This window comes from Myodes glareolus, chromosome 21 (genome assembly GCF_982192425.1).
Source record: "Myodes glareolus chromosome 21, mMyoGla1.1, whole genome shotgun sequence".
In the NCBI taxonomy this organism is placed as follows: Eukaryota; Metazoa; Chordata; class Mammalia; order Rodentia; family Cricetidae; genus Myodes; species Myodes glareolus.
The window spans coordinates 35,580,996-35,604,362 of NC_142046.1; the positions used below are offsets into that span (position 1 = coordinate 35,580,996).

Below are 23,367 nucleotides of genomic sequence, written 5' to 3' on the forward strand. Positions count from 1 at the left end.
AAACAAAACCAGTTACTGTCTCCTCTGGTTTCCATGCTAGAACGTTTAGCGTTGCCCCAAGCAGTGTGTCAAGAGCCAACACACGACCTTCACGTCGAACAATCCCTCCTTTGCCACCAGACTCGTCACTCTAGTGGAAAGAGAACACCAATCCCCAGGTAATCCAGAAAGTCAAAGTACAACAAGTGAAAAATAAACCTGGGTTGTAGTTCTGAAGAAGCGTTTATTATTGTGGCATTTCCTAACATGCCCTGACTAACAAATCCAGATTGGAAAGAGACACTCAAAAGTCTCCCCTGGATTATCTTGGACCAGTAAGCTCCATTCATAACTTGGAAGTTTTGAAAAATATTGGTGTCCCAGGTCCACTCCTAGAAGCCTGACTTAGTTAGGCTGAAATACGGAGCAGGGTAAGGATTTATACTGATCTGGCAATTCTAACAGACAGCCGCTTTAAGAATCACAGATATTGTGACCCATACAGCAATAGCTCCGACATATTTGTCTTTATTGAACTGTCCAACAGCGTGATAGGAAATGCCATCTGCACGGCAAGATTTATGAAAGAGCTCCAGGGTGTAAGTATTCAGAATATAATTTACTATCTTACACAGTTTCAACTCTGAAAACTCTCCGGTTTCAAAATAGGAAATAGGAACACTTTTTCTAAACAATTATGTTTTCACCCCTGGACATTTTTAAATCTTACAAATGACCTAGAAAGTTCACAGTCAAGCCAGTGAATAAGACAGCCGCTGCCATACATTCGCTGTGTTCAATGTGCTGTCTTATCTGAGTTTGCTTCATGGCATCGACTTGTGACATCACACAGGATGACTTAAATTCCTTCCAGAATAGGACAGGATTAAATGTGTTCTTGTAGGAATGTGTGCTAGTGACCGGAAGAACGGTAGGATGGCAAAGAGTCAATATGCCAGCTTCCTAGGTACAGCAGTCTGGTAGGCTCTTCAGCCACCATAACAAATATTGCCAGAGAGGCGGCTTGAACAAGTTCTCACAGTCCGGAGGCCACAAAGTCCAAACTCAAGATTCCGGTAACTTCATCTCTGAGTGAGCTTACCTGGCTTTACAGACAGTGGCCCTCTTGCTGAGTCCTTGCCAAAGAGGGAATTCTAGCTGCTTTCCTAACAAAGATACTAATTTCATCATGAGACCATACCAAATTACTCCCTGAAGGCTCATTTGTCCAAATGACATCAAACTGTTCAGAGATTTGATACCTGTGAATTTGGAGGCCAAAAAACATCCCATCCAGAATGCCAAGGCAATCTGAAAACACATGATGTCAGTCCAAAAATATCTGCTAGAGTCTACTCATTAAATAGTTAGTGTCACTTAAAAATAGAAATCCCTGCCTCGTCTACTGGAAAAGAGGCGATCTTGCTGAGTTCTACACGCAAACGTCAGACCCCTGAGATGAACGATACGCCGCAAAGTTGACACCGAAACCTGAGCAGTGTTTCCCAACGACAAGATTCCACCTTGTGGCTCCATCCCCCTCCCCCACCTTCTGTAAGGTTCCAATATGGCAGCTTCTGTTATTCTTTCTAACAGATTTAGAGCCCCATTAGTTACTTGCTCTTCCTGGGGCTGTGATCATCATCACAATAGCAGAAGCCACGTGTCTCCTCAGCAGATTCCCTCTTCATAGCTTCCTGGAAGCATCTCTGAGACCCCGCTCACATTTCACAAATACTTCACCCCCGACAGCCCATTCTATTCTTTGCGCATCCTTCCATGCATGCGCTTAGAAGTTATAAATTCCAGTCCCGACCCAAATTTATCTTTTCTGCCTGCGATTTTCTCCATAGCTTCTCTTGGCTCCGTAGCAGAACGTCCTCATCAAAGGTTCTCAAGTCACTGAAAAACCCAGCTAAGGGACACAGGCTTTCTACAAAAGCCAACGATGGGCTGAGGATACGCTACTACCAGTGTAGACTGTTTGGGCATACTGAAAACTCTGAAATAAGAGAGACTGGAAAACCACAGGAGCAAAACTCTCACTTCATCACCAAAACTCCTCCTTGCCAAGCTAGGCCACAGAATCCAAAACCTCTCTCCTCTGATGCAAGCTGTAAAGCCTAGGAGGGGTTGCTCTCTCCCTCATTCCAAATTTGTCCAACCCCAAATCAAGAAGAAATTAGGCTATACAGAGACCAAGAAGAACACAGGCCAGGTTGGCTGGGTTTCCTATCAAGCCTACCATGGTAAATCATGCCTTTTGGCCCAATTGCAGCCCCATACAGCTGCCCATTCATCACCAAACAGAACCCCATAACATATGTGTCACCTATAATTTACACAAAAGGAGCCAAGTTTTTCTGCCCCTACATTGTTGAATACCATGTTTCTTACCAAAATGAAAGAGTTGGTCACTATCTGTAGACCACAGACATAAAGTTATCTACAATCCTAGTTGAAGGAACCTTCTAAATCACCTAGTCAAACTCTCACCATCATTCTACATAAAGGAAAACAGAGGCCCATGAAATGTTCATTCGAGCGGCCACTGAGGAGTCAATATTTGGGTGGCATCCCAGTTCAGTGCTTAGTCAGCTAGAGGGCACCTCACACATTTCTCTCATTAAAACAGGCAGTTCCAACAGAAATCCCAGCCCCAAGTTATCAATAAAGTCTTATTAAGGATGAATTTACTACCAAGACAGTAATGGTGGTATCACAGCACTGTAAACATATTTGAACACTGCCGAACTGTCTAGAAAAGGGTGAGGATGTTTACATGACTCTTAACCACACAATACCTCAGAGAAGGAAGTACAAAGAACATCCCCCTCTCTTGCCTGCGTCTAGCCTACTCTTGGTGAGCTGGTCTTGTCTCCCTTCAACTGAGTCTAGGCCGACTTCAGCCTTATCACTAGGAACAGCCAATTGTTGCTTTAAGGCCAGGTCACAGTCACAGTGTGGCTTATGAGAGTTGATTCCAGCTGATGAGATTCGAGAAATGCCTGTCCAGTGTGGGCGTCAAGGGGCCCTGGAAATGTTTCCTTAAAAAATAGATACAAACGTCCTCTCTTTTATTATTCCGCAGGAACCACGACAAGAGAGGACTGTGGGTACCTGGGAGATCTCACAGCTACTGCTGCCACCAGGAGAGGGGATACACGGAGGCCTCAGCTGGCACACAGAGCTGCGCACTGAGGAATATCATGCCAAGAAAGCAGTAGACGGACAGAGAGAGACCCTGAAGCGTGGCATCCAGTTCTGATCTTGCACAGTGTGACCCAAGAGTTCTATGCTGCGCTTTGGCCAATCTTTGCTCGGTTTCTCTTCCTTTGCAGTGGGAAGATTCCTAACACACACAGAAAATAAAGCGGGTCTCATCTACTTTCTTAAACTATCTTCCTATCTAGTTTTTCTGTTGCTGGAATAAACACCGTGAACAAAAGCTTGGGGTGGAAAGGGCTTATTTGGCTTACATGTCCCAGGTCACAGTTCATCACTGAAGGAAATCAGTACAGGAATTTGAGGCAGGAACTGAAATAGACCCATATTGCTCACTGGCTTGCTCCCAGCCTCTGTTCAGCTAACTTTCTTACATCTCCCAAGATCACCTGCCCAGGGACGGTACTACTCAATGTGGTCAGGGCCCTCTCACATCTGTCATTAATCAAGAAAATGAGCCACAGGCTTGCCCACAAGTCAGCCTGATGGAGTCAGTTCCTCAACTGAGGTTCGTCTTAAATCACTCTAGCTTGTGTCAAGTTGACAAGAGGAAAAAACGAAAACAAAACAAAACAAAAAAACTAACTAGAACACTCTCACCAGTGACACCTTGGCACCCCAAATCCCGGTACTCCAAGGTTTCCTATCCAGTATTGCCTTCTCCTACCCTTCCTCTACTACTGCCTCGCCCCAAGGGTAATTATACATAGGCTGCCACTGTGCCTAAAAGGTGATACAGTTTGCCTGTATCAGGTCAGGACACCCTGTGGGAGACCAGCTACTGGCAGCAAGTTCTGCGTTCAGTTTTGAGCAAATAGCAGAACGATGCCTCAGCCCCAGGGAGAACCCTACAGAGAGAAGCAGGGAGGCTGGCCCTAGCAAGGATCCGGAAGATGGAGGACACCATCAGCGCCACATAAGAACTCAGGGGACTGTGTGTCCTGGAGAGAAGCAAGTCTTATCCAGAGAGGCTGGAGAGCACAGAGCTGGGAAACAGTATCTTAGAGAGTTGTAGCAGTAGCAAGATGTCTCCCTGTACGGCTCGGAGCAGATTATCAACCAGGAAGGCTAAGGGCAAAACACCGCGGTCCTGAGTCTCCATGTGGAAGAGGTGGTCACGCCTCAGGCACACTGTGTTGCAGACACACGACAGCGTTCTCTTCAGCTCCTCTTTCCCCATCCCACATGAGACATCGGTGATGGCCGGTGCAGACACAGGCTGGTGGGATACAAGGGCTTAAGGATTACACACAGGAGAATTTAACAAGTGAAAAGGTGGAGCAGAGTACCAGGACCACACCAGGGAAGGGGACCAGCGTGCCTGCGTGTGTGCGTGTGTGTGTGCGCGTGCGTGCGTGCGTGCGTGCCAGTGCTTCCAGGAGGAGCAGGTTCCAGGGAGTTCTGACAGATACTTATCCAGAGGAGGAGTGGTTGATAGCTGCCACACGTGGGAGAGCTGGTCCCGCCCCTCACCCACCTCTATTCAGTGACGATGCAGTTAGTGGCGTGGACACCAGAGACCCGCCCTGCCCCACAACCAAATATGCGATGGAGAGACAGGAGAGATGGAGGAATGAAGTGGTACAAATGCAGCGACAGCTTTGACTGGAATAAGAGAAAGAAGGCTGAGATTGACAGAGGACCAGGTCATTGCCAGAGGGTCAGCTGAGATGTGCTTTTTGTTTTGTTTTGTTTTGTTTTGTTTTGTTGAGATAGGGTTTCTCTGTGTAGCTCTGGCTGTCCTGGAATTCAATCTGTAGACCAGATTAGACTGGCCTAAAACTCAGAAATTCGCCTGCCTCTGCCTCCCGAGTGCTAGGATTAAAGGTGTGCACTACCACTACCTGGCATTTTTTTTCTTCTTTCTTTTATTGATATTTATTGAGCGCTACATTTTTCTCTGCTCTCCTCCCTGCTTCTCCCCTCTCCGCTTCAATGATTCCCCAAGGTCCCTATGCTTCCAATTTACTCAGGAGATCTTGTCTTTTTCTACTTTCTATTTCCCATGTAGATTAGATCTATGTAAGTCTCTCTTAGTGTCCATATTGTTGTCTAAGTTCTCTGGGGTTGTGGTTTGTAGGCTGGCTTTCTTTGCTTTATGTTTAAAAACCACCTATGAGTGAGTACATGTATGCGATAATTGTCTTTCTGTATCTGGGTTACCTCACTCAAAATGATGTTTCCAAGCTCCATCCATTTTCCTGCAAAATTCAAGATATCATTATTTTTTTCTGCTGTGTAGTACTCCATTGTGTAAATGTACAACATTTTCCTTATCCATTCTTCGGTCAAGGGGCATTTAGGTTGTTTCCAGGTTCTGGCTATGACAAACAATGCTGCTATCAACATGGCTGAGTACATGTCCTTGTGGCACAATTGAGCATCCTTTGGATATATACCCAAAAGTGGTATTACTGGGTCTTGAGGAAGGTTGTTTTCTAATTTTCTGAGAAATCACCACACTGATATCCAAAGGGGCTGTACCAGCTTGCATTCCTATCAGCAATGCAGAAGTGTTCCCTTTACCCCACATCCTCTCCAGCATAAGTTGTCATCAGTGTTTTTGATCTTGACCATTCTTACAGGTGTAAGATGGAATCTCAGAGTTATTTTGATTTGCATTTCTCTGATGACTAAGGATGTTGAACATTTCCTTAAGTGTCTTTCAGCCATTTTAGATTCCTCTGTTGAGAGTTCTGTTTAGATCTGTATTCCATTTTTTTTATTGGATTATTTGCTATTTTGGTATCCAATTTCTTAAGTTCTTTGTATATTCTGGAGATCAGACCTCTGTCTGATGTGGGGTTGGTGAAGATCTTTTCCCATTCTGTAGGCTTTTGTTTTGTCTTGTTGACAGTGTCCTTTGCTTTACAGAAGCTTTTCAGTTTCAGGAGGTCCCATTTATTAATTGTTTCAGTGTCTGTGCTGCTGGGGTTATATGAAGTGATTCCCTGTGCCAATGCGTTCAAGTGTATTTCCCACTTTCTCTTCTATAAGGTTCAGTGTGGCTGGTTTTATGTTGAGGTCTTTGATCCATTTCTAGCCAGCATTTAAAAAGAATTTAAAATAAATTTTTATCTTTTCTTTTGGGGGGTTACGGGGCAGAGGGCAGACATGGAAAGACTGAGAAATGACTGGGTTTGGGGTGCATGGTGTGAAATTCCGAAAGAATCAATAAAAAATGTTAAAAGTGGAAGAGTATTATGATAAAGGGAGTGACAGAAAGAAGAAACTGGGGTTGAGTTCAAGACATAGTGCATGTTTGGTTATACTGCAAGTGACAGAGGCCAGGGGACTAGAGAGGACATCAGAAATGGACTCAGGCAGGAAGACCTGTATTTTTCAACTACCTATTTTGTTGTGTTGGCTTTTTTTTTCAATATTTATTTATTTATTATGTATACAATATTCTTTCTGCATGTCTGCCTGCAGGCCAGAAGAGGGCACCAGACCTCATTACAGATGGTTGCGAGCCACCATGTGGTTGCTGGGAATTGAACTCAGGACCTTTGGAAGAGAAGGCAATGCTCTTAACTGCTGAGCCATCTCTCCAGCCCCCTGTTTTGGCTTTTTTTTTTTTAAAGACGGTGAAAGAAGCATGAGGAGAAGTAAGTCACGTGACAGCAATACATGAAGGCGAGGGCAGCACCTCCTAAGACTCCTACAACCTTGGTGTTTTTTAAACAGGTTCTTCATTAACCCAAAGCATCTTGGAATTCTTCCCATTTCAGATAATAGAGGAAAAGCAAAGAGTCAGGTGTGTGAACACATGTACAAGGAGGCAATCATTCCTTCCACTGTCTCCCCAATCCTCCAGAGCCCTTCCCATTCCTTCTCAGCCGCTTCTTCTCCACCTAGAACCCACCCTGTGGTACAGAACGCCAAGATCTGTGATCCCAAGGTCCATGGTTTTTGTTTCATTGTGTTTGCTGTTACTTTAAAACGGCCAGAGGTGTGACAGGAAGCTTAGATAATGGAGGACATCTAAGTCCATTCATAAACTGGACACCTCTAAGTCTCACTCCTGACAGCATCTTTATTTAAAGAGCACACCTTTAATCCTGCACACTGGCACACTAGGAGGCAGAGGTAGGCTGATCTTTGAGCCCGAGACCAGCCTGGCCCACAGGGCAAATTCCAGGATGGCCAAGGCTACCCAGAGAAACCTTGTCTCGAAAACCCAAAAACAAACAAACAAACAAACAAACAAACAAAAACCACTGAAGAAGTGACTTAATGCCATTTGAACTGCATATTTTGAGTGGCAGATGTTATACTCACTGTCGCACAGACAATGTTTGGAAACCAATGTCATGACTTTCTACTTCTCTTACATAAACAAAAGAAACATCCTGAGTGACGTTAAAGAATATGATGACCCTACCGCGTGAAAATCTGAGCGCTCGTTAGCACAGTCGTTAATGCGGAGACCAAATGAATCAAACATCCCCCCCAAACTGATGTACCCCTCAAGCTTTCTGAAATTAGCAGAGACTATTTGCAGCCGACCTACTTCTCTCCCACACAACTGTGTTGACAACTGACTTCTGTCCCCGGGGAAGCCCTGAAATATTCCTGAGCAGCACCTGCCACATCGAGAGGACATTTCTGTTCCCCCAGTAATTCCTGTAAATCCTGTGCTGAGGTCTGGACTCAAACACTCCACTCCCTCTGATTTGGATTCCTCAAGGAAGAAATATTATAATTACCAAGGATGCATTATTATAAAAAAAAATAATAATAATAAGGTAAAATATAAGCATTTTGAATTGCAAGTACCGAAGGCATTTCTAGTATTAAAAATTAGTGAGATAATGGTGGTAGCTGTTTTATTGGTCTGACACTTTCTTTTCACACTGTGGATAACATCCTATTCGATAAAACTCCTGCAGCTGGAAAGAAGGCTCAGTGATTAACAACACAGGCTGCTCTTACAGAGGACCACCGGGGTTCAATTCCCAGCAGTCACATGGTTCACAGCCATCTGCAATTCCAACCCCAGGGGATCACATGCCTTCTTTTGGCCTCCAAAGGCACTGTACACACAGTGCACAGACAAACATGTAAGCAAAATACCCATGCACATAAAATGAAAACCCTTAAAAATTCTTTAGTGTCTCCCGATGACAAAAAAGCTGGGGTTAGGGACCTAATTTCCATGAAATCAAATGGTTCTGGAGGGTGGAGAGGGTAGCAAGCAAACAAACAAAATAACCCACCATCAACAAGAACGCAACTCCAAATAAACACAACGGTGCCCCACCCCACTCAATACCATGTGACCTGGCATGGTTCCCTGAAAGGCAAGTCCATTTCCAATGACAAGTCAACACCACAAGCTGGCTCCAGGGCCGCCCCGGAACCCCTGGAATAAGGAACATGTCCATCGAAACAGTTCCAAAAGAACACACGTTATCGCATAACTCTATGAACTAGAACCGAGCATACGGTGTAGCTTAGCTGTTGCCCAGGTCTAGAGAGGGAAGGAAAAGGGTGGGCAAGAGTGGCACTAGTGAGAGAGTTGTGGATGATAAAAATAGATTGCCTCTCCTGTTCACACACACACACACACACACACACACACACACACACAAAACACACATGCATCAAATACAAAGACAGTCAGAAAGAAGCACAGCCATTTTACCCACTTGTTTGATTCTGAACCACAGTCAGTCAGCTTGTGAGCCGTTAACAACAACAGTGGGCCATTTGAAAAGATGGGGAAATGATGAATCAATTTGCCCAAGGTATCATGAATTTCCACCATTGCTCATTTTCTGTGTATTAAAAAAAGAAATGACTAAAAAAAAAAATTTTCCCTAAGAAGTGTAACATGACGGGGCCGGCTTGTTGGGGTTTCCATCCCTCCAAGTACCTCAACAGCTGGCAAGCAACAAAGAAAATCACGCACAAGACTCCATAAGATTATAAACTGATTGGCCCATTAGGTCAGGCTTCTTGTTAACTCTTATAATTTATATTAACCCATTATTCTCATCTATGTTAGCCATAATGGCTCCGTACCTTTCTCAGCTGGGCAGGTTACATGCTGCCTCCTCAGTGGTCTGCGCAGGAGTGGCTGAGGGCTTCCTGTGTCCCAGAATACTCCCAGTCTCTTTGCTCCACCCCTACGTCCTGTCTGGCTTTCCCGCCTATACTGCCTGCCTGACCAATCAGCGTTTTATTAAAATATGATTGACAGAATACAGACAATTCTCCCGCACCAAAGAAGTTTGGGAAAGGTATCATTTATAGACACCATCGGTGGCTGCCTAAGTTTGCCAGTTGTGGTGATTCTGGCAGCCCTTTTCAAGTATATCCTTTTCAAGTTTGTGTTTATAAAATATTTCCTTTCAAAACAAAGACTGCTACAGCAATTAAGCTGCCACCCCGGAGAAAGACACATCTACCGACGGGGAAGAAGACTGAGTGAGAAAGGAAGAAGGCACCATTTGTCATCTAACTGAGGAATAAGATGATCCGGAAGATTCCAGAGCTGTCAAACAAGTTTTACAGCTTCTACCTAATTAATGCTTTCATTACCCCAAACACAAATACCGCATGTCATCCCTTCAGATTCAAGTAATTACTTCTATTCTATTTATTTGCACAATAATCAAGTTAGGTTCAAGAAACAGGAAAGTTTCCAGAGGACCGTGCTTACTTTAATACCAATGAGAACTACCGTCAAAGAATTCTAATGCACTATTTATGTTCAAGCTAGTGTTGATGATGCTGCGGTGTGCTCTGATCTGAACACAGATTGCCATAGCACACAGCTTTGCTGTTATTGTTACTTGAAGGCAATAGAAGCATTCCCTTAAAAACCGAATCTGTAATGTAGCTTTTTCATAGATACAAGCCTCAATATTTCTGGTCGGCTATGGTTTGGATAAGTGTCCCCTGAAGGTTCAAGTGTTAAGGGCTTGGTATCCATGGTGGCATTTCTGGGGAGGTGGTGGAATCTATGAGGCGGGGTGGGGGGGGGTGTCAGTAGGAAAGGCTCTAGGCCAGTAGGGAGGCCTTGTAAATTCATAGTAGATTTTTTTTTTCTCTTAGTGGGGAGCTGAGGCAAACAGTTAATCTTGTCACCACAAGCTTGCACCATGGTACTTGACCATAGGCCTCAAAGCAACAGAGTCAAGTGACCACGATCTATAACTTCTGAAACAACTGGCCGAAATATATCTTTTCTCTTTGTCGGTGCTGAGGACCAAACCCAGGGCCTTGCAAGTGCTTGGGAAAGCGCTCTACCACTGAGTTCCATCCTCAGCTCCACTATAAGTCCATTAGCTCAGTATTTGCTGCAGTGACGGGAAGCCACACAGACCCTACCTCCCTGCAAGACTGACTCCCCTATAGTTAAAATCCCCGGGACTCTTGAGGCACCTCTGCGAGAATGTCCAGTCTTCTAGAATGAAGAGCACAGCATTCCACTTCATTGTGCTCTGGGTCCATGAAGGATAAGAGCGTACAGCTGAGAAGATAGGACAATGCCAACTGTTTGAACCAGAATGTTCTTATGGGGCTAACAGCATGGCTCTTCTTAGGGCTTAGCAGCTTGATATTTTCTAATATGGAGAGGAATTGAAGAGTCTATGAGCGGGTGGTTTTGTCTTCTCATGGCTAATGATGGAAACACTTGTATAACACACCAGGTTCAAAGTCTATAACCCCTTCTCAGCACATACCCTCGCTCAGGCTGGGCACAAAGCTCCGGCAAAGGACAAGCAAACAGTGGTTGTACTATCCTGATATCCTTGAAAGCATAGCAGGGAGGGTGCCACAGACTGGAAGGTGGCCTGCATGTCCCATCCCCAAGTGGCAGCAGTCTTTCCTAGTCTCCAGTGATGCTGAGTGGGCCTCAAGCTGCCCACCTGCTTCTGAGTCTGAAGTTGAAAAATAAAATCAAGAAAGGGCAAATTCTAAGGAAGATGAGCTCAAAAGACCCATTGCCACGTCTGGAGACCGTGGTAGAAGATCTGGTTGGCAGAGGTCAACCTCATGAGTTAGTAGACTGGGGCAGACAGATTTCTACCCAGGGGTTTGACTAAGCAAAATTCTCCTCAGCTCAGCCCTTGTTGAGGGAGGGGAAGCCTACCCAGGAACAAAGCTGTATGGGACAGCTGGTGGGGCCATGACCAGGTGGGGGCAAGCAAAGCCCTTCATTTTCAGCTTAGCGCTCACCACAGTTTGCTTTAATTTTCTAAGAAGCTTAAAGCTTGAATTAGAATTTATTCTAAATGTCAACAAAATCTTGCCATTCTAAACTGAAGAACATATAGCTGCTTATTCTACAGAAATGGAATTTAGTGAGCTCCATGTGTTGGGAACATAGAAAAAGAAAGAGGGGGGAAGAGAGAGACTTGGAGCTAAGTAAACAAATGGGTAACTGGTCAGCTGCCCAGAAATTGATTTTCCAATCACAAATTTCATCTATTCAACTCCATTTATTCAAGCCCTAAAGCAAGAACAAAGCAGGGTTGGCCAGGAGAGATGTCAATCTCTTTCTTGATTGATCAGATTGCAGTTTGGGGAGCCCCACCCTACAGAACATTCTCAAAGGAAGCGTGAAGGTTTTCTTACAATTCACTGTACCTGGGCCATACTATGAGTGCAAGACCCACTTACAGCACAAGAAAAAAAAAAAGTCCGCCTTTGTTGATGAAAATACTTCTTTACTGTCTGCTGTGCAGTCGCTAAAATATAAAAAACGGTTATGGCCACATGGCCGGCCTTGTTGCTCCTCCCACCCCCACCTCATGGCCCAGCCCTGCAGGATGCTTCCCAGGCTCTCAGGCCAGCTGGATCCCACTTGGACTGCCAGTGGCCATCTGAAGGGAAGAGGGAGAGACCAGGAATCTCTCTTCATTTTCACTGGCCCAAGTGGCCACTCTGACAGAGGCAGCATCTTCTCATAGCTTTTGCGCCTACCAGCTTGACTCCTCTGGGTCCAGCACCTGACAGTTTCCTCCGCTGCTTTCTTGAGTAACAGTGATGGTGGTTTGGGGCTGAAGGAATGGCTCAGCTGTTAGGAGCACTGGCTGCTCTTGCAGAGGACCTGAGTTCATTTCCCCAGCACCTAGTTTACCACCCTCTGTAACTCCAGTTCCAGGGGATCCAATGCCCTCTTCTGACCTCCCCGGGCACCAGGTGTGCACTTGGTACACAGACATGCTTGCAGACAAAGCACCTAAACACATAAAATAAAATAAAATTTTAAAAACAAACAATCAGAAACAGCGAAGGTGGCTTCGTGCTGTAGCTAATTTCTGGGCCTAGTTTCTTCTATTCTTTCTCATTACCTATTTAAACATGTTTCTGTATCAGAGTCTGGGGGTCATGTGGGGAGGACACAAGTAAGTTTGATAGGGTGGAGACTAATATAATGACTAGTTAAGTAAACAAGCAAATAAAAATCCTTTGCGAACTGCGAACACACAAGCAAAGGTGCCATCCATGAGAGAAACAGTAGGAAACCCAGTCTACAGACCTCCAAATGACGCCTTGCTCTTCTGAGTACCTACAGAGTAAGGACCCTCCTAGAACCAGGCCCACACCTATAATCACAGCAGCTGAGGAGGCTGAGACAGGGGGATGCAGATTCCAAACCACCCTGAGCTACATAACAGCTCCCTACCTCCAAAGTAAAATACTTAGATGAACTCATGAAATAAACGACTATTCTAGGCTTGAAAGAGGAACGAGCCCCATATGTCCTTCTGGGCATCCTGAATTAACGGTCTGTGTCCATCGTCATCACCCAGGGTTAGAGCGTGTGGCGGTGAGAATAAGCAGTGTGAGCCAAGGCTGTGTCAGGTCTACCTATAACCACCAGCGTGAATTTCCCATCTCACGTTGGGCCCATGTTCTAACTGTCCCAACGCGAGAAAGCGAAAGATTTCTTTGCTTCCGCCGTCTCTTCCTGCTCTAAAACGGTGTGATTCTAAGTTGGTGGATAAATTTGGCATATCTGCATGCCTCTGGGCCCATGATTATTCTTAGAGCCCTGCACAAAGCAGCTACCTTCTGTTGACGAAGTCACACTTCATCAGGGAAATGTGTGTGCAACCAGCACCCAAATTATAACCCGAAGAATTTCTCCGCCAGCTTGTTTTATTATAGTATCAACTCAGAATCTGCATATGTTTTCCATCCGCAAATACAATGTGGGTTCACTGAGTCATTGGAGGGATCATCTGATTAGCGTACCCTAAAATACACGAGGTTTCCACAGACGGCTGCAGCCATGTTATCTGTTCCACAAGCGCTTTTTTCTCAATGTGATGTCATTATGTCTGTGGAGCCTCTTTCTTTCTTTTTTTTCTTTTGGCTTGTTTGTTTTGCTCTAGTATTTGAGACAGGGTCTCACTTTGCTACCTGAGCTGGCTCTAAACTCTGGGACTCAAGAGATTTCCTTGCTTTTGCCCCTTCAGAAGCTGGGACTTCAGGCATGGACCAGCACCACACCAAGCTCTTTCTAGTCTGAAGTGAGAGTAAGCTGAAAACTCATCAGGTGGGACCAGCGGGATGGCTCAGCAGCCAAAGGGCTTACCATACAAGCCTGATCATCCAGTTCCATCCCCAGAAACCACATTCAGGTAGAAAAAGAGAAACAGCTCCCCTAGGTTACCCTTGACCTCCACAAGTCAACCAAGGCCGACATACACATTCACACACATGTCCACACATACACGCACACAAGCATTATATTTTTAAATAAAATTAATCAAATACTCTTCTTTGCACACATGGAACATTTATTTATCCTTTACTCTGTGACATAAAATTGTAATTTGCAATATGATACTCACGGTGAGTTTAATTTACCCATTTCTCTTTACACACATGGAAATTGCCTTTTGTTTGGTTTGGTTTGGTTTGGTTTCTCTGTAGCTTTGGAACCTATCCTGGAACTAGCTCTTGTAGACCAGGCTGGCTTCAAACTCACAGAGATCTGCCTGCCTCTGCCTCCCGAATGCTGGGAATAAAGGCATGCATCACCACTGCCCAGTTCAAAAATTGACCTTTGTGCTACATCAAAAAATACTCTCAGGGACTGAGGAGATGGCTCAACCATTACGACCACTTCCGGCTTTTTCAGAGAATTGGGGTTGGGTTCCCAACACCCAAACCAGGAGACTCCCAATTGCCTGTGACTCCAGCCTCAAGAATCTGACGCCATCTTCTGGCCTCCAAAGGACCTTGCACGCACATGGTGCACATACAGAGAAGCAGGCACACAAACCTTCATGTCAATTTTAAAACATGAACAAACACTCTCTGCCAGTGAGACGGCTCAATAAGACAAGCACTAGCTGCCAAGCCTCGCGACCTGGGTTCAAGCCCCAGGATGCACATGATAGAAGGAAAGAACTGACTCTTACAGATTGCCCTCTGATCTCTACATGCATGCTGCGGCATGTGGACCTGAGAGCACACAAACCCATCCATTAAATACATTCCTAAAAGTGTTTTTGTTTTGTTTTCTTAGACACCGTCTTGGAGTGCAGAGCTGGGTGGATTCTGAGGCTGGCCAGCCTGCCTAGCCTGGACGGCAAGTCCCTGGTCCTAGTGAGAGACTCTGTCTCCAAATGCAAGTTAGATGGCTCCTGAAGTGCAGCACTGAAGGGTGATCGCTGGCTTCATAGGCACACTCACAAGGGCACATGCATCTACACACACCTGCACACACACATGTGCACATGCACCTACACACACCTGCACACACATGCGCACATGAACTTAGTCACACCTGTACACACACGTGCACATACACCCACCCCCACACACATATGTGCACATGAACTTACCCACACCCATACACACACATGTGCACATGCACCTATCCACACCCATATACATAACCACATAACACACACACACACACTTTTCCTTATCTGTTCTTGAAATGGAGTAGGCTCTTGAGCCTATTTTACCTTATGCAATACAAAAGAAGTAAGGGATTGCTTCTAAAACTGAAGCCTAGGACCGTCGCAGATGTAATCTTTGCTTATTGGGATGACCCAGTTTAGACTCCAGTCCTCATAACATCGAAAAGTTCAAACAGTCATGCAGGCACAGGTGGAGGAAAAGCAAAGCTCCTACCAAAAGCCCCAGCAGAGTTCTCTCCGCTGGTAGACAGGACCAACTGCCAACCACATGTGTGAGGCTATTTTGGACCTCCCCACCATCCCTGTGCCCACACAAGGCAGAAGAGCTATCTGGTCAGTGATCAGAAATAAATTGTTTTAAGCTATGAAATTCGGGGTCAGGGAGGTTTGTTAGGAAGCAATCTCTTCCTTTCAACAGAAATTCATCCCCGAATCCACCCTCTCCATTCATTCAAATGGGCATGCACTGAAAATGGGCGATGCCCAATGCCAAGGGTGCAGAGATGGAGTGCAGACATTTCCTCACCCTCCCGGTGCTCACGTCAGTCGGAGACAAACACTGAGAGATCTAGTCCATCTTGAGTTGCAGTGGAGAGGTGCTACTAGAGATGAGCACAGGCACTTTGTTCCAGAAGCACCTCCTTAGAAAATATACCTAATCAGGGAGCTTAGAAAAGGAAGTCAGACTGAATCCTTAAGCTGATGCAGGAGGTCAGTCATAAATTTGAGGTTAGCCTGTGCTACAGAGTGAAACAATATCCCCCCCCACCAAAAAAAAACCCCACAAGATCTAAACTCTTAGATCTTGAGGAATATTAAAAGCTAATAGTACAAGAGAATGACAAAGTCCTTCACACAGGTACTCAGCATGTGCAAAGGGCCTGAGGCAGGAGGATGGTGTATTTAAGTTCTGAAGTCAGACTTAAGAGATCACCAGATAAAGGCCAGACCCTACAAAGGGCTTCATAAAAGTACGCTCAATAAGAAGAAAACAAACCAACCCCCTCATCAGATTTCCTTTTCAAACCCGCATGGGAAGAGGGCTAAGTTAATACTCTGCCATGACACAGGTTCTGTGAGGCCTGTGCACAGTCACTGGTCACTGTGCCTGCCTGCTGCCACCTTCACTGGACTGTTTGTGCCCCCTCTGTCTCAACAACTCGATGATAAAAATCTTAGAGTACAAAATCTAAGACCCTTTATTCTTCTCTCACAGTGCCTATCTGTGAGACAAACAAATGCTGAAGCGCTTCTCGAAGACGCGAGCAAGCCACAGACACAGGATTTATCCACAAACAGCCTATCAGAGACCTCTTGGGAGAGAATCCCATGACCACGCCGAGAAAGCCATCCCCAGGAGAGCAGCATCCATTGGAAGTTCTTGCTGTAAAGCATCCTGCCCTTCTAACTTTAGAATTTCATCCTTTGTGGAGAGCAAGAGCACGCCTTCAGGCTCTGTACACGCTGAAGCATCACGGGTGCAAACCATTCCTAGGTGACCTCCATCACCAGACTGTGTCTACTCTGGAAGGTCACGGGCTTAAGTCCTTTGTGGATCGTCTGCCTTTCTCTCAGTAGCAAAACAGTTCATCTACTCACCTTTCCTCAAAGAAACCATTGAGTGGCTCCCTGGATCCATTCCAAACCCTCATGCCTCCTAAACTGGGGGAGCTAGCAATCTAGCAGACGGGGAAAATGGAAAAACTTTCTGCGGGTGAGGCTCAAAGGAATGGCAAAGCCTTCCTTTGGTTCAAGTCTGAGGGTTCAGTAGCAGTTGACCCAGGTAGGTATCAACTATCAACCGCAGCTTGCTCCCCAGCCCCCTGCCCTGGTGTAACAGCCTGAGACTGCCCCCTACAGAGACCTTCAAAGACTAGCTAAGCTTTCCTCCTTGTGCACAGCTCACCAAGTCCTGGCTTTTCCACATGTGTGTCAGTCATGTCAGGATCTGACATCTCTTCATTCCCAGTCAGGTTTCCAGGACCAAGCTGTGGACGACCAGGCAGCCCGTCTCGTCTCGGTATCCTTGTTTTCAGACCAGCTTGTGTGTATACGCAAACACTTCTATGTGCATATACACACCAAGGCAGTAAAACACCTGCCAGGCCAAAGAAGGAAAACTGTTCTCATTATTAAACTTGCAACTGCCCCTCTTACGTTTGTCTAGTCTTCCATATCTGGAGCAACGTACGGAATATTTTTAGTGAAAGTTCTTCCTCCATTAAATGTAAATGTGAATTGAACAGAATGTGAAACATCACCAGGAACTTCCAGCACTTCACAGTATCGAGAATTCAGAAGCTGGAGAGACAGTTCAATGGGCTAATGTGCTTGCTGCCAACTAATTGGCAACTGGAGTTCAACACCTGGGACTCACATGGCGGAAGGAGAGAAGAGACTCTGCATGTTGTCCTCCAAGCTCCACGTGCACACAGTAGCACCACCCCCACACCATCAACCTATATAATTTTAAATTTTTAACTATTTAAATATTAATAAATCACGGTCACTCTTTACAGGGTTCTGTTAAAGGGTTTTGTCCAATTGCATTCAGAGGACGCTATTAAAAAGCCATTCACAACTATTTCTCATTTCATCAAAAAATATGATCTCTCCTTTTGAAATGTAGCCATTTAGAGAGGTCTATATCATACTATTTAAATTAGATGATGCTTAGTAGTGTATTGTGCTATGAAGGTCCCCAAAATAGATATTGTTTTGTGCCAAAATTAAGAATATTATCCGTTACAGTTAATTCCTGAATTTGAACCATTTTATGAAATCAGTACACCCAGTTTCAGAAAGATTTATGAACTATATTCATTCTCAAAACCTGCACTGGTCTAAGTAAATCTCAAAATTATCTTTGCAATATATTTGTTATGTTGTTAAGCCTACATACAGCAGCCCACTCTACAAGATTGCAGGGGTGTGTGTGTGTGTGTGTGTGTGTGTGTGTGTGTGTGTGTATAGTTTCAATAATTTACTGACATAAAATAGGAAAATGCTATATAGGATAGTGTTAGAAAGGATACTGTTTTATTTGGGCTCAGAATGTAAAGCAGTGTAAATTCAAAGGTCTCACTCTAACAACTCACAGGATGCACCACTGTATAGTTTGTATTTCCAAGAATCTGTAATAAGAAAGCACTACCAAAACAAGCGCCTACAAAATAAACATAAAGAACTCAAAGAGTTGCATAATTCAAAAATATTTTAAGCTGAGCAATGGGTTCCCCTTATCAAATACACAAATAATCCTTGCTCTGCCAAGAGGATGGTGTGTGCTTTCACAATGAGTGCAAAATTCAAACATATCTGAATAATGTGCATGCTTAGTGCACATCATACTGCGTTACAAATTGATAGCCAATGGTTCTATTTCTGTAAAAATCACAAATGTGCAGGGAACTATTACCCAAATACGCTTTATAGACCTTTTAAGAGCTGTCAGAGCCCAATTTTGAGTCTAAATCGTATTGTACTTTGAAAATATGTTTAAACTAATTATCAAAAAAAAAAAAAACCGCGGCTGCCATAGTAATTTAGAATCACAGGACACCACGTTCTGGGTGACCTAGAGAGAAAAGTATTTCTCAAGGTCACTCCAGCAGCCCAGAACCTGGAATAAAAGCTTCTAGGGGCAATGACCAGACTTCCTAAGCCACCAGGAAGGAGCACACTCCAAAGAGGGATCAAGGTGAGCACTTCTGCGTGCCTTCTCCAGCATCCAGCAGCTCCGAAGGTACCATTAGCAGCACTGGGTAACGCGAAAACCGAGGGCCGGTTTGCTTCCCCAAGGTGACAAACACTTGAGGGCCGAGCATTGCTCGCGACCTTCGGCTCGAACTATTTGCCCCTGACCACGAGTAAAGCACCCAAAAGCAAGCGCGACGAGGTGCGGGGCAGCCAGACCCAGGGTACAGCGCCCGCGCCGGCTTATTTAGGTCTCACCAGACCGCTGTCCCCATCAGTCCGTAATTACGCGAAATCGATGAAGCGGTGCCAAAAATGAGACTAAACTTTTCTGTTCAAAGTGTCTTCCTTTTGGCCAGAACTCAGAGAACTCTCTCAAGAACGTGAAAGTATTCAAAATAGGACAAAGATCGGAGAAATCTTCTAACTCTCAGCGCGCATCAAATCAGGTCACCCGTGTCCCTCCGTGCACCGAAGGTGGGCCAGGAACACTTCTAGCTCCTAAATTCAGTGTCCCCGACCAAGGTCCCTGTCCGTCCCAACCCAAGTCCACAAGCACAAACTAACTTCTGAGAGCGACAGAGAGACGTCGGGACGCGAACACTAGGAAGCCAGGGTAGCAGGAGAGGAGGGACGGAGCCGGAAGCAGACGCTGGGGTGGCTGGACCCCAGGACTAGGGAGCGGAGAGCAGAGGGACGAGGACCGAGCCCCGAACCCCGAGCGGCGCGCGCCGGACTCGTGCTCCGGGGCAGGGGACCGCGCTGGGTCCCGGCTCCCGGTGGCCGGGCCTCCTACCTGTCTGAGGATGAAGCTGGTGGAAGTAGTGCTGCCATCTGATCTTTTCAACCTGCTCCTCCGGGTCGTGGTGCCTCGGGCCACCTGAACTCGACACACCGGGGCCAGAAAGAATCCAGTGAGGACCGCAGCGCGGAACCGGGCGGGCTTGCGGGGCTGGAGTCCTTCTGGGGAACATCACCCCGGGGACCCCGAAACCCGCGCCCTAGTCTCCCCGGCGCCTCCCAACGCTCCCATTCCCACCCCTCACCCCGAGCTGGGCGCTCCCCTCCTCCCCGAGCACCCACCACATCCATTAACAAAGCGTCGCGGGTGCGGGGTCCGAGTCCCCGGCATCGGCGACAGGAGGCTGCGGACTCTGGAGCCCGAGCGCTCAGCCGGGTAGCCGGGTTAGGAGGAGGGGAGGGGGGGGGGGGAGTAGCGGGCAGGAGGCGCCGAGGAGGGAGCCGCGGCTCGGGACCAGCGCCCCGCACTCGCGGCACCAAGGCGGGGCGCGGGGCGGCGCGGGTGGAGGAGGGGGCGGTACCTGCGAGCCGGGGGAGTGCGGCCCGTCCGCCGCCCCGTTCTTGGCGTAGGAGGACGACATGGTTCAGAGGCGCCGCATGGCCCTCGCGGTGCGGTGGGCGGAGGGTGCGGGCCCCGCGAGGCCCGGTGCGGGCGGAGGGGGAGGCAGGACTTCCCTACCCGGCTCCTGGCCCCGCGCCGGCTCGCGGGCCGCCTGCCCGCACTTCGCCGAGCGCCGCACCTTAAAGGGGCCGGGGCGCTTCCCCCGCGCCCTCGGCGAGCTCCAGGCCAGGGGGCTTCTCGGCTCTCGTCTCGCCGAGCTTTAGGGAGAAGTGCTTCCCCACCCCCGAGAGCGCTCGACAGCAGAGCTTTCCAGAGGATGGAGGGAGGGGGAAAAAATCTGAGATGGGGGTGGAAGGATTAAAATAGTCTGCACAGTTTAAAATGAGACAAAGGTGGCACGGTTCATGAATCAGGACTTGGGGAGGGAAGCTGGTGCGGTGTGGCGGGGAGTGGGCAGAGAAGAGCGTGATTGTGTGTGTGTGTGTGTGTGTGTGTGTGTGTGTGTGTCCCTGCACTCCAATTTGAAAAGGACAAAACTGACTCCTCCTTCCGCGACTTTCCTCACCACCCCACTTTGGTAAGGCACAGGGTTTTGTGATGCTTTTTATTAGTGAGATTTTGTTTGTTTGCTTGGTTTCGGGTTTTTATTGGTTGGGCAACTCTACCCTCGGAGCCGCGAGTCACACACACCGAGGCAGGCGTGGGAGAGCCTGCCAGCCGGAGTCTGACTGGAGATGCAGCCCCTCTGGAAGCCAGTGCGTCCTAAGTAGTTTTGAAGGTCACAAGACCTGATAAAAAGCAGGAGTTGGCCAGGTGCCTCCCATTTGTAAAGCTGTTTCCAGGAGAACGAACTCATCCTGAAGTTCAACCTTGCTTCCCTTCTGCAAACACATGCAGATGTACTTGATATCAAATTCGAAGCAAGGGGATCCTAGAAGGAAGAAATCTGAAATAATAAAGAGGGAAGAAAAATATGTAAACTCAAAAAATATATAGATTTTAACTACAGTTACCGCTGGAGAGAGTCATCGTTAACTTAGACATAAAATCACTAAGTCAGTCCCCCTCGCCCTGCATTAAAGTGCTTTATTTACTTAGGAAAACAACTGCTATGCTTATGTTTCCATCCATTACACACTTTCTTTACAGTTCCACCCCTTCACTTAATCCAGACTTTGGGTTTTAAAACACGCATGCACACACACACACACCACAACCCCAATCCATCTACACAGTACAGGAAAAGCCTTTTTTCTGAAACCACTTTGCTCAAGTTCCTGTTTTTTAAGGTAAAGTCCCAGCTCTGTGATGCAACAACCAGGCTTCTCTGCCTGGCCTTAGACACCTCAGACTCCCAAACTCGGCCCTCCACACTGGCTTCTCTTTGCAAACCCAGAGAGCATGCAGGCTCACTCATTGCTCTTACCCAGTTCCCAGTCTGCTTCAGCATCATAGCTTCCGACTGTGTCCATGGCATCTCCCCTCCACGCGATCTACACACAGTCTAGCATTCTCCGAGCCTGTTCGGCTCACTCTTCCTCCACGGAGATTCATCCTGACCCTTGTGGTCCTGGATTGTCCTGTGCCTGGGAAACTGGAGCATTTATTCTCTAGGTATTTGGCCCAGGCTGCCTTAGTTTATTAATTCTCACTTTTGCGAAAATCTAATTTCCAAATTAGCTCACTGGTGTCTATATCGTTTTTATGGAGTAGATGCCCCATGAAGTTTATGGGTGAGGGTCCATCTGAAAATATAGACACCCACCACCTCCGCCGCTTTAGTCGCCATTATCTCTATCTATCCAGTTTTAGTTTGGAACCCTTTTCTTGTTGTCTCTTCATCAATACACACAGATTAAATGGTCGCCCAGGCTCTGGCTTCTCATTGCCCAGTTTCACTGGCTGAGTTATCAAAATGGAATTCACACCAGCCAGACAGCAGAAGGAGTTCTGCGTAACTGCCTGTCAGCAAAAGCAGCGAGATTTATAGTACACCTCTAGATATGGGCCCGATGGGCACACCACCATGCAGAAGATGGTTAAGAAAATCCCCAGAACCTCAGAAAGCATAGTCCGTGGCATTCCAGACAAGGCCTGTCCCCTTCCTCCTTCCTCCCCACGCAGAGAGGGAAACTCCACCCCACTCAGGTGTAGTCAGAAACATAGGACTCCTCTCCTCTTAGCTCCCAGTTGGGGAGGGGGGTTACTTTTCCTGAGAGAGATGCTGTTCCCTCCCCCAGCTACCTGTTGCTGGGACTAAGCTCTGAGTGAGCGTGGCAGGGTAATAATGGCTGCCCTCTGACCAGCCCCACTCATGTGATGGAGACTCTATGTTGCCGACAGCTTCATTGAGAGTACTGGGGTCCTGCTGGACCTTGCTTTTGGATCATGGAGAGACAAGCCAGGGGACCCTAAGTCTGCTGTTCTTACCCACCAGGCTAGCCTCTTCTAAAATGATGTCAATGTGGGTGTTTAGATGAGAATGCCCCCCATAGGCTCATATGTCTGAATGGTTGGGTTCCAGTTAGTGGAGCTGTTTGAGAAGGATGGGAAGGTATGGCCATGTTGGAGGAGGTGTGACACTGGGCATTCACAAAGCCCAATCCTGCTCTCTATCTGCAGCTTTTGGATCAGATATGAGCTCCTGGCTTCTGCTCCAGCACCCGTGCTTCGGTGTATGCTACCACAATCCCCACTGTGATTGTCACAGGCTAACCCTCTGAAAATGTAAGCAGACCTCTAACTAAATGCTTAATTTATAAGTTGCCTTGGTCATGATGTCTCCTCACAGCAATAGAATAGTAATTAAGACACACAGAGGGAGTTATGCCGTTGTTCCTACCCCTAGCACCAGGGAGAAATGAAGTTGGATTCTTATCTCACACTAGCCTATAAAAACTCAAAATCTAAATTAGAAATCTCAATGAAAGGTCTAGAAATATAAAATCATTAGAAGGAAACAGAACAGTAAATCATGACCTTGGACTTGGCAGTGGATTCTTAAACATGATATCAAGGCACAAGCCAAAAGAAAAAGACAAACATTGGAGTTCATCAAAATCAAAAATGTTTATGCTTACAAGGTTACAATCAAGAAAATGAAAAGACAACCCCCAGGATGGGCCTGGATACCGTTGAAGTGGGCAAAGGATCTGAAAATATATGTCAGTTGTCACAAAGCATGTGAAAAGTGCCTAATAACACCAG

At 46.5% G+C, this 23,367-nt stretch overlaps 1 protein-coding gene across 2 annotated transcripts in view; it reads right to left on the reverse strand.

The window, feature by feature from the left end:
* The window catches only part of Cacnb4 (calcium voltage-gated channel auxiliary subunit beta 4), a 265,879-nt gene extending 245,685 nt beyond the window's left edge, over positions 1 to 20,194 (reverse strand). The window contains exons 1-2 of one of the 2 annotated variants that reach the window (XM_085681129.2): positions 20,120 to 20,194; positions 19,594 to 19,677 (exon numbers count right to left, since the gene is read on the reverse strand). In XM_085681129.2, the coding sequence (XP_085537255.1) occupies positions 19,594 to 19,677; positions 20,120 to 20,179 (144 nt within the window). In that variant the 5' untranslated portion in view covers positions 20,180 to 20,194. Of the gene's footprint in view, positions 1 to 19,593; positions 19,678 to 19,880; positions 19,999 to 20,119 lie in introns of those variants that run through there. The other variant, XM_048425900.3, reaches the window with a different exon arrangement.
* Positions 20,195 to 23,367: the final 3,173 nt, after the last annotated feature.